The 16,911-nt window shown below is 51.0% G+C and overlaps 1 protein-coding gene and 1 pseudogene across 1 annotated transcript in view; one reads left to right on the forward strand and one right to left on the reverse strand.

Annotated features, from left to right (window-relative positions):
* The window catches only part of BTBD9 (BTB domain containing 9), a 413,225-nt gene extending 406,061 nt beyond the window's left edge, over positions 1-7,164 (forward strand). Inside the window, exon 11 of the mRNA XM_047103280.1 lies at positions 5,527-7,164. Within this exon, the coding sequence (XP_046959236.1) occupies positions 5,527-5,724 (198 nt within the window). The 3' untranslated portion in view covers positions 5,725-7,164. The remainder of the gene's footprint in view (positions 1-5,526) is intronic.
* Positions 7,165-14,742: 7,578 nt separating this feature from the next.
* LOC124529335 (60S ribosomal protein L21-like) lies at positions 14,743-15,393 on the reverse strand (annotated as a pseudogene).
* Positions 15,394-16,911: the final 1,518 nt, after the last annotated feature.

Below are 16,911 nucleotides of genomic sequence, written 5' to 3' on the forward strand. Positions count from 1 at the left end.
AGATGGTCTTCTCACTTGAAAAGCTGTGAGAACGTTAAATTGATGGAGGGGAATAGATGGATAGCTGCTACCAGGAAGCTGTTCAAATTTGCCCTGCATGGTACAGGTCAGAGCCAATGGCCTAGACAGTTTAAAATCCCCATGAAAGGCTCTCCCATTGAACTTTTGACCAGTAAGCACCTGCAGATGGGCCCAAGCAGAGAGATGTGCTAGAACAGGCAGAGGAAGGAAAGAGAGGAAAGGAGGCACGGGGAGTACTGAGGGCAGCTGGCACCATGAGGCCCCCAGGAAGCACCATGGTGAGGACAGGGCCACCTGAGCTTCGGGGAGTGGAATCGGCTCGCTCTGAGGGAGACCGGCTTTGCCAAAATGAACAGGATAGACCTGAAGACATATGGCCTCAGTCTTCACGTTAGAGTTTGAGATGTGAAATTTGAAACAGCAGTAGATAAATGAATTAAAGTGGGAATGTGGAGAAAATAGGATGCAGGAAGGTAAGCACAGAACTTATAATCTCACAGTTGATACCACATTTGCCTTCTGTGAATTTGATTCTACAGTAAAAAGGGTGTGTGTGTGTGTGTGCACATGCACATGTGTGTATGTGTGCACGATGCATGTGCATGCACACACTGGAGCCATGGAGGACATAGAGCCCCCAGGACAAGGAGAGATGGTTCCTCGTCCACCCCCCGCCCCCCACCCTCTGCTTGCACTTCCTCCCTTGGGGAGAGAAACAGGTGCCCACCAGCCCTGCCCCACATCCTGCCCACTCCCAGGATACCAGTGCCATATCCACTACAGATGGACCCTCATCCAGGAGCAGACTCACCAAACATGGGCAGATCCAGAGTTGAATGGCTGCTCTCCAGCCAGCAGGCCCAGGGAAAGAAGGGGTGGACCCCCATCCAAGGGAGCAGGGGTTGCAGTTCTCCAGGAAGCACTGGGTGACCAGGGAAGGGCCGGGAGTGTGCCATGCCCCTCTGCCCCTGTGGCACACAGCCTGCCTTGCACACTGTCTGCACAGGCTCCAGGCTCCCACCAGCCCTTCGCATGAATGTCACTACAAAGCAGTTACACACTCAGCGTCTGCAGCCAAGTTCAGTGGTAACTTTACAAATTTCACCACTTACTTCTTTAAGCAGAAGCCTGGGGATGAGAGGGAGAAGGAGGTGTTTGTCCAGGATGCTTGGGTCTAGCGGCTGGGCTTCTGCCCCATCGGTCCCCCAGCCTCAGTTCCTGTCCCAGCCCAGCCTAGCATACCAGTTTGTTTAAGACTCTCTTGTGCCATCAGGCCCCTCAGAAAATGGGACTCACCCCTAAACCCCATTCCAGGTGAGGCTTCATCTGCTCTTATTGCCTCCCTCCCATCACCCCCCCTGCCTCTCGCTGGGATCCACCACTGCCAGAGCCCTCCTCACCTCTCAGTTTCCCCAGTGAGCCTGTGCGGCCCCTCTTGCCTGGGCTCCACCAGATACCTGGGCTCCAGCCTCCTGTGCCAGCTCATCTCAGAAGTCTGGGACCCCTCTTGGATTTGTCCCACTTTGCTGAACTTCAGCTCTAACAAGTAACCAAGATCAATGTGTGTTTCTCTTTAATCACCTCATGGGCTGTAACTCCTCTCCTTGGCCTCTTTGACCTCCCGCCCAAAGCTCTCACCCCTTGTTGAGGACAGCGTGTGGGCCCCAAGCTGACCACCCTGCCCTCATTGCCAGATGAGTCTTTTCAAATATCCCAGTAGCGCATCACCAGCACGGGTCCTTTTGAGGTCAGTCTTTGTTGTTGGATCTGATGTACAGGCCCAGCTCTGTGGGACATGGGATGAGCATGTCGTGGGGTGTTCCTGCCCCAGAGACCTCGCTGGCCCTGCTGACTCGGATCTTTTCCTCCGACATCGCTGGGCCCTTTCCTCCCCTGTGTTATTCCCCTTGCCTGGAACACTTCTAACCCCAGATGCCCTCTCCTTCCCTCCAGGCCATGCCTATTAGCTTTTTTTTTTCTTTTTTTTTAATATGAAATCTATTGTCAAATTGGTTTCCATACAACACCCAGTGCTCATCCCAACCGGTGCCCTCCTCAATATCCATCACCTACCCTACCCTCCCTCCCTCCCCCCATCAACTCTCAGTTTATTCTCAGTATTTAAGAGTCACTTATGGTTTGCCACCCTCCCTTTTTTTTTCCCCTTCCCCTTCGAGTCTCCTAAGTACAGCAGTCATGGCCTTCAAACATTTTGTTCACTTATCCCATAAAAGAACTTTGGAAAAAAGTAATCCTTTGAACATTTAAGGTTGAGAAGTGAGATACTAAGTTTAAATACAATTATTTTTATAAATATGAGGTTAAAAAATAAACATTTTATAAGATGGAAGATGACCAATTACTAGGAATAAATATTTGGTGACATGATTTTAACCAATTCATTAAATAAGGCATACCAAATCTGAAAGTCATTGTGCAAAACTTTTACTCATGGGCCTTAGCCAGTGTATCTTGAAAATGTTTTAGTTCTGGAAAAATCCCAGTTACATTTAAAAAATTACATGAGGCACGAATACACTTGAGCGGGTCTTCACCCTCAGAGGGGCCAGGAGGTGTCAGGGCCCCTTGCTGAGGGCAGGTGAGGGGGCTGTGCTTTCCTTCTGTGAGGTGGGGAAGGGTGTTGTGAATTCAGTCATGTTCTTAGTGTTGGAAAATACAGATATTGAGGATCTGGAAACGGATTCCCTCAGAACTGCCAGCTTGCTCCTTGGAAAGTGAATCTGTGTACCCCACACCAGAGACCACCACTGCAGAGGATGTGATTCCTCCCCTTCAGGAGTTCGGGGCAGGCCCCAGGGGGCTAGAAGGATATGGTTGTTAGTGAAGAAAGGAACTTCTGTGTGCGCAGGGGAGGGCGTAGGTCAGCTTCCCCAAAGGCCCACCTCTGACAGAGTTCCTGACTGTCCCCTGTCACTATACCCCCAGTTCACACACCTTCTGTTTCACAGCGGGTATGTTAGGCTCTCTCTCTCTCTCTCTCTCTCTCTCACACACACACACACACACACACACCCCATATTGTGTATTCTCAGGGTCGGCCATGCCTCCCCCTTATTTGCTGAGCTCTGTGCTGTGCCCTGTTCACATAATAGTTGGCCCAACACTGAGTACAGAACTCGGTCGTGCTTCCAGGTAGCAAGCTTTTCCTGGCTCCTGGGGGTGGCCGGCTCTTCCATGTGAGGGTTTCTTTTCCTTTTTTTTTTAAATCTAAATCTTAGTTAACATACAATGAAATATTGGTTTCAGGTGATTCATCACTTACAACACCCAGTGCTCATCACAAGTGCCCTCCTTAGTACCCGTCACCCATCTAGCCCACCCCCCACCTCCCTCCCTCCATCAACCCACAGTGTGTTCTCTATCGTTAAGAGTCTCTTGTGATTTGTTTCCCTCTCTCCTCTTTTTCCCCCCTTTCCCATGTGTTCATCTGTTTTTTTTTCTTAAATTCCACATATAAGTGAAATCATATGCTATTTATCTTTCTCTGACTGACTTATTTCCCTTAGCATAATACACCTAGTTCCATCCACATCATTGCAAATGGCAAGATTTCATTCTTTTTGATAGCTGAGTAATATTCCATTGTATATATACCACACCTTCTTTATCCATTCATCAGTCAGTGGACATTTGGGCTCTCTCCATAGTTTGGCTATTGTTGATAACACTGCTATAAACATTGGGGTGCATATGTCCCTTCGAATCTGTATTTTTGGATCCTTTGGGTAAATACCTAATACTGCAATTGCTGGATCATAGGGTAGTTCTATTTTTAGTTTTTGAGGAAACTCCATACTGTTCTTCAGAATGGCCACACCAGTTTGCATTCCCACCAACAGTGCAAGAGGGTTCCCCTTTCTCATCCTCACAAGCACCTATTATTTCTTATGTTGTTGATTCTAGCCATTCTGACAGATATGAGGTGGTATTTCATTGTGGTTTTGGTTTGTATTTCCCTGATGATGAGTGATGTTGAGCATCTTTTCATTTGTTAGCCATCTGGATGTTTTCTTTGGAAAAGTATCTATGTCTTCTGCCCATTTCTTAACTGGGTTATTTGTTTTTTGGGTGTTGAGTTTGGTAAGTTCCTTATAGATATTTGATACTAACCCTTTATCTGATATGTCATTTACAAATATCTTTTCCCATTCCATAGGCTGCCTTTTAGTTCTGTTGATTGTTTCCTTTGCTGTGCAGAGGCTTCTTATCTTGATGAAGTCCCAATAGTTCATTTTTACTTTTGTTTCCCTTGACTCTGGCGACGTGTCTAGTAAGAAGTTGCTGTGGCCAAGGTCAAAGAGATTGCTGCCTGTGTTCTCCTCTAGGATTTTGATGGTTTCTGGTCTCACATTTAGGTCTTTCATTCATTTTGAATTTTGTGTGTGTGTATGGTGTAAGAAAGTGGTCCAATCTCATTCTGCATGTTGCTGTCCAGTTTCCTTTTTTTTTTTTTAATTTTATTTTAATGTTTATTTTTGAGAGAGAGACCGAGAGTGAACAGGGAAGGAGCAAAGAGAGAGGGAAACACAGAATCCGAACCAAGCTCCAGGCTCTGAGCTGTCAGCACAAGAGCCAGACGCAGGGCTCAAACTCACAAACCTCAAGATCATGACCGGAGCGAAGTCAGATGCTTAACCAACTGAGCCACCTAGGTGCCCCAACTGTCCAGTTTTCCTAACACCATTTGTTGAAGAGATTGTCTTTTTTCTATTGAATGATCTTTCCTGCTTCATCACAGATTAATTGACCATCCAGTTGCGGGTTTATTTCTGGGTTCTCTATTCTGTTCTGTTGATGTGTGTGTCTCTTTCTGTGCCAGTATCATACTGCCTTGATGATTACAGCTTTGTAGTAACAGCTTGAAGTCCAGAATCCACCTGAGGGTGTTCATTCTAGGTTGGCCCAAACCACGTCAGGGTGAAGCCCCTTCCCCAGCAATGCTGCCCAGCAGATAATTACACGTCAGGAGCTGTTCCCTTCCTGAGGGCACAGGAAGAGCATGAGAGGGAGGGACTCACTTGGACCCTTGGAGATAAGCTGCTCCTCCCCCAGGGTGACACCCTGTTGGCTTTTTATTTTTAAGGGCAACTTTATTGAAATATAATTCACTTGCCATACAACTCACCCATTTATAGTGTACAATGCAGGGGGTTTTACTACAGTTTTGCGCCGTCACCAGTCAACCCCTGTTGACTTTTAACCCTGCTGCCAAATGCAAGGATTAATTAATTTAAAAAGAAGAGCTCATATGATGAAGGTAACCAAAAATGGAGTCATCCGGTGAGAACAGTCTATAGGAATCCATGTCGTGCTGGCTGTACCTTTTAGACCCTCGGCCCATGTACTTTCACCCCACCTGACTGAACCATGTGTCACCTGTTAGTCGCTGTCCCAGGTCTGCGCAGGGGTGGCGGGCAGGACATCGGCAGCCTCCGGAGGCTGGACAATGGCCGTCGCTCACCGGCCTTTGCTCTCTCTCTGCAGGTGTTCCACTGTGTCCACTTTGAGTGTCCAGAGCAGCAGAGCAGCCAGAAGGAGGACAACAGTGAGGAGTCGGGGACGGGGGACCCCAGCCTGGTGGGGCCGCCGCTCGACCCCCATGCCCTGCAGGCCCCCGGTGGCAGCTCACTGCCTTCCAGCCCAGGCTCCGTCTCCCGCTCTCCCAACCGGCAGCACCAGTAACCGAGGCACAGATGTGGAGTGATGTGGGTGGGCCCCAGGGGCAGCGGCAAGAACCGGTGTCCTCCCAGGAGGGATCTCTGTGGACTGCCCCTCTCCCCCTCCGGGGAGGAGCAGACCTGGCTGCAAAAACGGACACAGAACAGGCTTTCTCCCAAGGACAGAAAGGGGCTGCTTTGTTCTCCTCAATTTGTTCAAATCAGGCTGGTCTCAAGGGGGAGAAAATGGGTCTTCAATCTTCATCAAGCCCACCATTAACACCCTACCTCTCTAATCTAACCCGGGCAAAGGGGACAGGAGGAAGCGGTAGACAGGCCCGTGTCAGAATACAGCAATGGCCCGCCAGCACTCAAGCGGAGGAGAATATGTTAGGCCTTTATTACCTGGAGGCTCCCTGTAGGAAATGGGTTTCCATAGAGTGTTTACTTTCATGGAACACATCGCCCTGGCAACTAAATGATTTTTTATTTCTTAGTTAGCATCCATTTACTGAATCATAGGTGTTCCAGTTCTTCTTGAAATGCTCAAACAGCAAATCACTTGTTTTAATCCCTTTTGATGCTGTAATTTTCTTTCCTTGGTTTTGAACGGTTAAGCCTGGGGTGAAGCAGAGATACTGTGCACACGGCCTGTGCGAGGCTGAGACTCAGCTCATCACGGCACCCGGTCTGACCAGGAAAATCCTTTGAGGAAGTTCAAGAAAACATACAGCAAATCAGTGTGAGGACACTGGAGTTAATGGTCACTCGAGTTCCTGAGTGACTCACCTGTCATTCCTGAAATGTACCTCGCCTCTAAGCTTGGGAGGCTGACAAGGAACTAGTTCTTATGCCACCCGCTAATTTAATGTTCACACGTATGTAAATGTATATATATATAAGTCTGTAGCGGCTTCCAGTTGGGTGGAACCCTCCCTCCAGTCACCACAGGTTAGCTGAGCCTGGGGGAGGGCAGCCCTCCTGCCCGTCGGTGTCTGGAACACAAAACTGGGCCTTTGCAGTTCGGGGGTTGCTGTGTTTCACCCCCAGACCACACGATTCAACTGGGGATTGGAAGGAAAAGCCGTTCTAAGAAGCTTTTGTCCTCATCCTCCTCGAGACCATCTTCTCTGACTGCCGTCGCTTCATCTGGCTCTGTCATGTCTCTCAGTAATTTCCAGTCTAGCACTAACTACCCCGTGAAACTTGATCAGACTGCCTTTTGATTTTCACTCATCTCCAGAGCTCACCCGAGGGCTCTGTCACACTCAACTCCACGGGAAGCTCGGTCAGGCTGGGCACCGTGGTCCTCTGGTCCCCCAGATGCACACCCAGGTCCTCTGCACACCCTGTGACCCCACTTGGAGGAAGATGGGCTTTCATGGGGGCTCTTCTCTGGTGTCTGAAAGATATCTGTTGTGGGTGTATACAGAACCACTGGCCCGACTAAATGCTTTCCCCAGTATACCTTCGTTTTGAGTGATCTATTGACATGGGAACATGGGATCATCAAACCGCATGATTAAACAGTTAAGTTAGGTGGGCTTTCTGTTTGAACGTTGGCGGGAAGGAGAAACCATGGGGCCAGCGTCCCTGCTCGTGCCACAGGGGGCTCCAGGTCCCCCTCTGCCCTCAGCCCACGCATTTGACCCCTTCCCCACTGTGTGGGGTGAACAGCACCCCTGAGGGGTGCCAGGCAGCTCACGAGGGGAGGGAGGCTCCCATAACAGATGGCAGTGCCTCCCGCTTGCCGTGGGTGGCTGCCCTCTGTGACTTGGCCGCTGCCTTTGTCAGCATTCAGCACGTGGTTGCCAATTAGCCTGGAGAATTCCTGTCCACTCGGCACTTCCTTCAGCAGTGCAGTCCTGCCCAGCGAGAACAGAGGAGCCCAATAAGTCAGCAAGGGCTGAGTTCCGATGTTTGGAAAGTATCCATTCAGAGGGTTCCTTCTCAACTTTGAAGTCTCCTGTCCAGAGAGGAGTCCCTGGCCTTGGGGGCTGGCACTGCTGACCTGGGAAGAGGGGAGCGGGCTGGCGAGGACCTGGAAGGTTCCAACCCTCTATGTCCAGACCGTGCAGCCCCACTGCCCCACGAGGTACATGTTGCCATCCCAGGCACAGGTAACCAAGCTGGTCTGGCAGCTCACCGTCCCGTCCGAAAAGGCACAGACCATGAGGCTTTAGCACCAGACCCACATCTGGGCCTTGCCCAGCCAGCGGCTTGCTGTCTCCTCCTCTCTCCCACAGATTTCCATCGGTGTTCCCACTTTCCACACGTCGCTGTGAGGTCTTGAGAGAATGGACTTTGATCCAGTAAGGGAAGAAGGGGAAGATGAAGCCATGCCGATCACACACGACAGTGGGCGGGAGGGGTGGGGTGGTTCTGAAGGCATCTCTGCAAGCCATCAGCTGGCCACGCCGTCTCCTGGTGCCGACTGGAGGCTGTGCCTGCAGGGAAGCCTTCTCGGGACCCCAGGCAGACACAGAGCTCAGAAGCTGCTCTGGTCTACCTCCCGTTACCAGGCCAGTGGGCTCCGTCTCCGTGATGGGCCTTCTGATCTGGGAGCAGGGAGGGGCTCCTTCTGCTGGCTGGGCCAGGGCCTTCTGGATGGGGCCTGCAGAGCCCGGTGGAGGTGTGTGGCACCAGACAGATGCCGGGTGAAGCACAGATCTCCGGGGAATGAGGGGTAAGTGGGCAGCCGAGAAGAGGTCCCCAGTTGACTGGCATTCAGGGCCCTGGCTGGCCCTGCGGAGGACTTCTCCCTGCAGCCAACTAGACCAAAATGGCCCGAAGCTTAAACAGACTAAGGGAGCTGAATGGGAGAGCAGATAAGACAGCCTGGCACGCAGCTGGAAGGATTCCCAGATGCCCACAGAGTCCTCAACCCAACAGGCGGTGGAGGCTAACTCCACCGTGAAGTGTGAGGAGGGAAACGGCCCAGTGATGAGGGGGCCAGGGCCGATGAGGGGCTGTGGCTCCCCCACCCCTGTGAGGATGCAGCCCCAGTGGTGTTTGGTTTGAGGAGAGGCCAGGTGAGGCCTGGCCCCCAGGGGAGACAGAGGGGTACTTGTGGCCCCTGGCCCTTTACTGGGATGCTTCTCAGTTAGAAACTGTGCAACCACTGCCCAGGTCAGGAAACAGAACACTGCCAGAACCCCCTGCTCGTCATCTTAGATCATGTTTTTCAGGAGAGTAAAAAACCGCACTGGGGCTTTGGGGGGGGGGGATGGCCTTCACCTTCTGGTGGCTCCTGGGAGGGCCAGCCGGGGTGACAGCAGGCCAGGCGGGGCGTGTCCCAGTGGGGCTGGCAGCCTGGTCAAGGCAGTCTGAAAGCTGGGGTTGCTGCCGAGCACTTGGGACCCGAACCAGCTGTAATAGTAGGACGCGTGCGCACACCCACCCAGACACAGATGCTTGTTTTCTCATGGTCTCAGTGCTTTTTCTGGTTTTCTTCTTCTGATTTTAGTTAGAACCATGAGCCGTGATGAATGTGGGACTCTTCTCAATTGCTCTTTAAATTGTCACTTTTTAAATCTTATTAAATGAAGTGTCGATTCCTGACAAATACATTAAAAGTGTTTTATTCCTAGAAGAGTTGGGAAAAGAAATTATTTTCAGCAAGAGTGGGATGTGTTTGTTAGACTGATTCCTTGGCCAAAAAAAAAAAAAAAAGAGTTCTCAATTGTGCAAAAAATTGCTCTGTAGTTATACTGTCACCCCAGTTGTCAAATCGCTGTGCAGATGGATCTGAACCATCAACTTCACCTTTTTTTTTTTTTTTAGAAGATAACAAAATTGTAATCACTTATTCTTTCTAGATAGAGACTTGGAAAAGAAAACAAAGTAAGGTATCATCTGCAATAAAAAGGAGAGCATGGTGTGTGCCAGGGCCACTGGGTAATAGAGGGAGCAGACATGCCCCACCGCAGGCTTCGATCAAGAACCTCCCTTTGGACAGGGAAGAACGGTGTGAAAAGAGGAAAAGAAAATTAAACTTCTCCTTCCAGGAGTTTCTCCTCATTAGCGTTTGCATTTTGGTGTTACCTTTTAATCCTGCCTTCTGTGCAGGTGGTCGGTTCCTCTGGATGCTGCGAGGTCAGGGTGGCCGTCGCTGGTGATGGCTGCGGCGGGCGTAGGCCATGCTCCATTTATTTTTGCGGCCACAGCCATCGATTCTGTGTGTTTGTCCTGACAACAACTCCAGCAGGAGTTCAGTGCTCATTAGTGGCCCTAGGAATTTAAAATGCAGCTCATGGTTCTGTACCACCATGGGTTTTATTATTATAATATTAAATTAGAAGTCATCCCAATGCCTGGTGTTTGCTCAGGAGTTTCTGGAAAAGGAGAAGGGAATGGTTTAGACACCATGCAGGACAACTGGGACTCTTTCTCCTCCTGGAAGGTGACCGGTCACCCCCAATTACTGAACAGGATTCTAGAAGCTCCAGTGGTAGGAGAGCATACATGGAGAAGGGTTGGGTTGGAGGATAGGACCAGCTTCCCATATGCCTCGGCCTGACCCCTGTGCAGTGTCGTGGGAAAGGACATGGTGATTCTGCTGGTTTCCATCAGACTGGCTGGCAGGGCCCTGTGCCTCCTGCCTCTGCAGACAGGGTCTGTTCAGATGACTGCGAGCTCCCCCACCACACACCCCCACATCCCTTAGGCAGGACTTCCTGCCGGAAGGATGCAGGCAGAACCTGTCTCCGTGGCAGGAGTGTGGAACAAGTATAGAAGAGCTCCCCCACCCACCCCAACAACACACACTTTTTGAATATCACTGGTCTCTTAAATGGTTAAAAAACATTAAAGGGGCACCCGGGTGGCTCAGTGGGTTGAGCATCCGCCTCTGCACAGAGCATGGAGCCTGCTTGGGATTTTCTCTCCCTCCACCCCTCTCTCGGCTCGCGTGCTCTAATTACAAAAAATATATCAGTAAAGTAATAATGCTCATGGAATAACATTCCAACCTAACAGTAGGGACAAAGGTGCCCTCCCTCTCGTCTGGCTCAGAGTCACCCTTGACCTGAGCCAGGTCATTCGTTTCCTCTGTGATTGACTCACTGAGGGGCGGTAGTGCCCCCTGCCCCACCCCCAGTCATCCTTCCCCATACCCTGGCCTCTCCCAGACAGAAGCCAGGCTATGAAGGGGACCTCCTAGACCATCAGGTTAGTTTCTTCTTTTTTTTTAAAAGAACTGAAATATTCCCCCAAGGGGCCTCATGGCCTAAAGATTCACAATCATCCACCTATAATTTATAATGAACATCTAGAGCATTTACCATTTGCATCCTGAGTATTTATAGCCCTGAGAGGGGGGAGCAGGGGGAGGCAGAGGAGGCAGCAGCCTACACCTGTCTCTGCTTTTGTCTCCTGCTCAGCTGTCACTGGCTGTCACTGGGCTGGGACAGCTGAAGAATGCCAACTTTGAGAACCTGCGGAGAGCGGCTCCATCCCATCTAGAGGTGGGAGGGAGGCCCCAGCTCTGTACAGAATGAGGGTGGGGCAGCGCTACCCCAAACAGCAGGTCTGAGAGGCTTTTAGGATGGGGATCTGGGCTCTGGGGCTTGGGTTTCCATGGATGCCCTGGGAACACTGGCAATGCTTCTGTCCACCCATCCATCACCAAATAGTCCCATCCTGTCACATGAGCCCCGGGGTTTGTGGCCCAAGACAGGGCACCTGACCCAGATGGACACACATCGCTGGGGGCGGTGGCCTCTGCTTGCTGTCCAGGGGGCAGGGGCAGGCTGGTCCTCCCATGGCTGCTTCCAGCCCCGGGGTCAGGGTTAGTCCCCATCCACATCTCCTTCCACTGGGGCCTGATGGTGCTCCCTCCGAGACCTGTCCCAGAGACCCACACCCCCATCCACGGCGCCACGCACTGACCGTGAGATCTGAGAAGCTTATAGGCAAGGACAGCAGGGCACAGAGCCTACTGACCACAGCCCTGGGGCACCACCTCTCCTGGACTCACTCCCCTGGAGGGCAGCTCAGTTCTCGGGGCTCCCTTCCAGAGTGACCTTCTGGGAGGCAGCTGAGGAACAGAAACCTCCTCCGAAACTAAGGTCCTGAGGCCACCCCAGCACAGCACCTGGAAAGGCCAGAGGTGCGGTGGGCCTGGGGCTCAGCTTCCAGGGGACTGTGGAGAGGGTGATGTTCCGGGGCTGGCATGCGGCTTGACCTCTGAGCTACTCTTGCCAAACTTGTGTATACCCTGAATTTACCAGACACCATGACCCTCCACCCCCTTCGGGTTTCTGGGCTGCAGAGGTTGGTGGGAGCGGCACCCACCCCCCTTCCCAGGCCTCTGGGATGTGGGGGGCTCATGCTGGACCTGGGGTGGGAACAGCCCTTCTCAGCCATCTATGGAGGACTCCAGGAGCTCCGTCCAAAGTTCTAAAAAAGCCCAAAGGGCAGGTTGCTGTTTAGAATAAGCATTAATTTGTGAACAGGATGCAGCCTCTTCCTCATTTTGCAGAGCAACCTAAGTTAGCCAATATACCAAATGTATGAGTTCAAAACACCCGGAAGGTCCTGTCTGTGAGCCTGCTGCTGTGCGTTTCCTCTTAAAAATAAAGTGACGGCTGCCTGTGTCTGTCTTCCCTCTTCCCTCTCCCCTCAGCGCCTCTGCCAGCCCCAGGGCCCCCCCTTGTTTTCCATGCCTCTGGGAGGGAGGGGACAGACATCTCCGGAGTCAGCGCTGTCCGCTTGGGTGGGGCCCTTACATGCAGTTCCAGGACTCGCCCTGTGACCACACTCCCTGGAGCTTTCTCTGAGCAGGGACGGCCCAGGAAACCCTTTCCAGGCCCCTGTGAGCCCTCTCAGCCCCTGCAGTGCCTGTTCCATGCCAGTTCTGGTGAAGAGAAAAATCCATCACCTTGAGCCCAGGCCTGGTTCCCTCGTTGTTTCTGCGGCCCTGGTCAGTCCGGCTGCCATCCTTTTCTCTCTTCTCCTGTACGACCGGCTCACAGGTGCTCCCCTGTGGGTGTCTCGACCCTCAGCTCGCTCTCACTCAGCGCCTTGTCCTTGCATGTGGCCCCCGCATGACGCCTGCAAGTGAGGGTGACGTTCCTGCAGCTCCGTTGCTGCCTGCTTGGCCTAACTCCACGCGCCTGGGGGCGGGGCCTAGACTCCATGTGTGGGGACCGGGCGAGACTCGAGACTCCACGCGCGGAGGCAGGGCTAAGACTCCATGCACCTGGGAGCCCTGACGCCAAGCGCCAGAGGGCTCGGCCCTCACTCCACGTGCCAGGGGGCGGGGCCTAGACTCCACACGCTGGGGCGGGGGTGTGACTCCAAGCGCCAGAGGACCTAACTCCACAGGAGGCAGTGGGCCCTGAAGCCATGCGTGGAGGCGGAGTCCTGACTCCACGTGCAGAACGCAAGCCTGCACTTGGCCACGTCTCACCTTGGGCTCACACTGAGCCCTTTTCACGTAAATCAGGCAGCTGTGCTACTGCTAACGTAGTTTCTTTTCTGAACCTAAACTCAGGACTTGACATTTCTCTTTGCCAACTTCCATCCGGTGGTTTTAGCTGAGCACTGGAACTTACTGTCAAGACCATTTTTAAACTTGATTTAGGCACCATCATGTGAGTGAACCCTCCTAGTTTTTGATCGTCTAGCACTGACAGCATTTCCAACAATCCCTTGATGTACTGAACAAGACAACCCCCCCCAGAGAGCATTGGGGTTCACCAAGCAGCTGCTCCCCCAGTCCCCTCAGCCTGTGAACACCACCAAGCTCAAGTCGTTTTTGTTTTTTTCCCGTGGTAACAGATATAAGGGATTTAATTCTATCATCCCAAACCAGACTTTCTCCTTTGATTCCAACAGTTTCATTTCTCTCCTTAAAATGCATCAGGGAGGGGCACCTGGGTGGCTCAGTCAGTTGGGCGTCCGACTTCGGCTCAGGTCATGATCTCGCGGTCCGTGAGTTGGAGCCCCGCGTCATGCTCTGTGCTGACAGCTCAGAGCCTGGATCCTGTTTCAGATTCTGTGTCTCCCTCTCTCTCTGACCTTCCCCCATTCATGCTCTGTCTCAAAAATGAATAAACGTTAAAAAATTTTTTTTAAAAAATGCATCAGGGAAGGTTCACTTATGACATGCAAGGTGAACAAAGGACAATCAGAAATTCACCAACTTTAGAAAGTGTAGGTAGTCTCCGGCAAAGGCGTGCAAAGGACCTGGGCCAACAAAGAGCATTTCCAATAAATAAATTTTTCCTAACACCACATAGAAAAACACTTAACAGGAAATGACAGGGAAAACAATTTAGTAGGAACCAGAGTGCTTAAACAATCTTTTTAAGTAATAGGCTTCAAAAGGAAGTTCTTTATCCTTAAAACATAGCTATTTAAGACCTGATACAGGGCTGCCTGGGTGGCTCAGTCAATTGAGCGTCTGACTTCCGCTCAGGTCGTGATCTCACAGTTTGTGAGTTCGAGCCCTGAGCCCCGAGCCCCGCATCGGGCTCTGTGCTGACAGCTCAGAGCCTGGAGCCTGCTTCGGATAATGTGTCTCCTTCTCTCTCTGCCCCTTCCCCACTCATGCTCTGTCTCTGTCTCTCAAAAATAAATAAATGTTTAAAAAAAAATCAAAAAAAGAAGAAAGACCTGATACAATTACAAGTACTCAACTTTCCGTGCTTAAATGCAATCTCAACAGATAATCTTTCATCTGTTTTTTAAAATTCTTTTTTCTTAATGATTTAGAGGGACTATTTTCAAACTACAATTAAATATTTTGTAAGTACTATCTGGCAGTTCCTAATAAATGGAGTATATTGTACAATAAACCACTTCACATCTTTCAGCAAAAAAACCCCCACCACATATTTTTTTTTTAAAGTTTATTTTTGAGTCAGTGACAGAGCACGAGCAGGGGAGGGCAGAGAGAGAGGGAGACACAGAATCCAAAGCAGGCTCCAGGCTCTGAGCTGTCAGCACAGAGCCTGACTCGGGGCTCAAACTCATGGACTGCAAGATCATGACCTGAGCCAAAGTCAGATGCTTAACTGAGTCATCCAGGTGTCTCAAAACCCACAAAATTTGAATAAAGCCATCACCCAATGAATTTGGACACAGTTAAAGTTTGCTTTAAATACTTCTTCGGGGGAGAAGATACCAAGCTGGTACTCAATTAAAAGAAACATTTTTACAGTCTTGAAAAGTCTTTTATTTTTTTTACATTTATCATGCTATGAATTCATAGGGAATGGGTTCCCAGCTCAGGCTCCTTTCCACTGGTTCTCACAAAGTGTGCTTCTCTGGGTGGGGCAGGCTGGTGCTTCAGTTGAACCCAAGTACCTTTCTCCTTGGCTTCCTTCTTTTTCTGATCATTTTCCTTCACATGCTTCAGAAGCTGTCTCAGCTCTTTGCTTAACGTGCTCAACATATACATGAATTCTCTTGGCAAGAATCTTGCCCTTGTTTGTTTACAATAATGCCAACAGCATGCTGGGTAACATTGCAGACTCTTCCAGTTTTGCCTGGGTAACATTTGTGGGGCATTCTTTTTTGAACAGTGCCCATTCCCTTGATGTGCACAATATCACCTTTCTTGTAGATTTGCGTGTATGTTCCTAAAGGAACAACTCCATGTTTTCTAAAAGGCCTAGAGAACATATAGCGAGTACCTCTCCTCTTTCCCTTTGTGTTGGTCATTTTGGTGAATTACTGGAAGATGGCGGTTCCAGCTGAAAGGCAGCTCAGGTCGTTTTCTAAGTGCTGGGTATGTAGCAACGATTAAAGAGGACAAAACAGGCCAATGGCCTGCCTTCATGGCACTTACATTCCAGAGGAAGGTGACAGACAAGAGACAACATACACGAGTGTAAATGTGGCTCACGCCTGTGTGCTCATGTGAAGGAGAGGGCTAGAAGTGGTTGCCCAGGTAGAAACCAGAGAAGCTTTCAAAGCCCTGGGGACAAGGGACAAAGACTGAGGCCCAGGGAAGTGGGGGGGGGGGGGGTTCTTTCCAGGAGGAGAGAGAGCAAAAGGGAGGGCCCTGCCTTGCAGCATGGTTGCTGTGGTGGGGACTAGTGAGAGGCAGGGGTGGGACGTGAGGCCCAGTGTGACAGGTCCAGTGGGCAGGGGAGGGCCCTGGGATCCTTAGAGAACATTGGGTTCTTCTCTAAGTCGTGGAGCCGGTGGAAGTTTCTGAGCAGAGGAGGGCCCTGGTCTGACTCACACTTTAACAGGCTCACTGGCTTCCTGACTGGAGAATTCCTGTAGGGAGAAGGGACAGAGCAGTAGGGGTGAGGGCTGTTGTAGAAATCTGGGGAGAGGGGGTGCTGTCTGGGCCCGCTGAGCTTCAGGGGCTGGGGCAGGCAGGATTTGTAGGTGGGTGCGGTGAGAGACGCCACAGAGTCAAGGTAGACTCCAAGTGGGGTGGCCTTCACAGAACCAGGGATGGGGGGAGCCTGCTTGGGACATGCTGGGTTTGTCCAGAGAGAAGGCAAGGAAGCTGAACTTCTCAAGGACCTGCTCAACAAACACAAACCCAACACGTGTTTAAGGAAAACCATACAAACTTTACAAGGTGTTCAAGTTCATACTCATCAGTCTGTGACGGAAGAGGAGCTACTTCTCACTTATCCCTAGTCCTCAAGGTCACAATTTACCTTGGTACATCAGCTCAGCAGAAGTTAGGGATAATACTGCTTTAACTCAGTATTGGTTTGCAGGAACTATTCAAGACTGTATTGTTATGGGAACCAGAACATGTCAGGATGGCCCTGTTAATTTCAGTTTAGCTCAGGGTGCTGGGTTTCTGTTTTCTCTGAGAGTGGTGTGGAAAGTCTGTCATGGTTGTACCAGGAAAGAGCATCGGGTTTTCTTCTAGAAGTTTGAGATGAGTACTAGAAGCAGTCCTCAGACCACAGCACAGATCAATCCCCCGGGAACTTGATAACGTGTCTACGACCACACCTGCAACCTACAGGTCTGGACTCCAGGGCTGTCATGGCCCAAGGATCTGCATTCTCAAGCATCCATTGCTACAGTGCTGACAACCCACCCTGGCTTGGAGGAACACTGAACTAGATGTGCGAGCCCCTGGGAACCTGAGCCCCGAGCCAAGGGCTGAGGTGTCAGCTGGGGAGAAAGGTGTCATCACCAGTGTTCAGGTAACTGGGACGAGATCACCAAGCAGGGAAGACACGGGTCCTGAGCTGAGCCCTGGAGCTCCCAGTGGATAGAGCCTGAG

Source organism: Lynx rufus, unplaced genomic scaffold (assembly GCF_022079265.1).
Source record: "Lynx rufus isolate CCGP_SWC_20201006 ecotype Redwood Valley unplaced genomic scaffold, mLynRuf1.p SCAF_6, whole genome shotgun sequence".
Taxonomy (NCBI): Eukaryota; Metazoa; Chordata; class Mammalia; order Carnivora; family Felidae; genus Lynx; species Lynx rufus.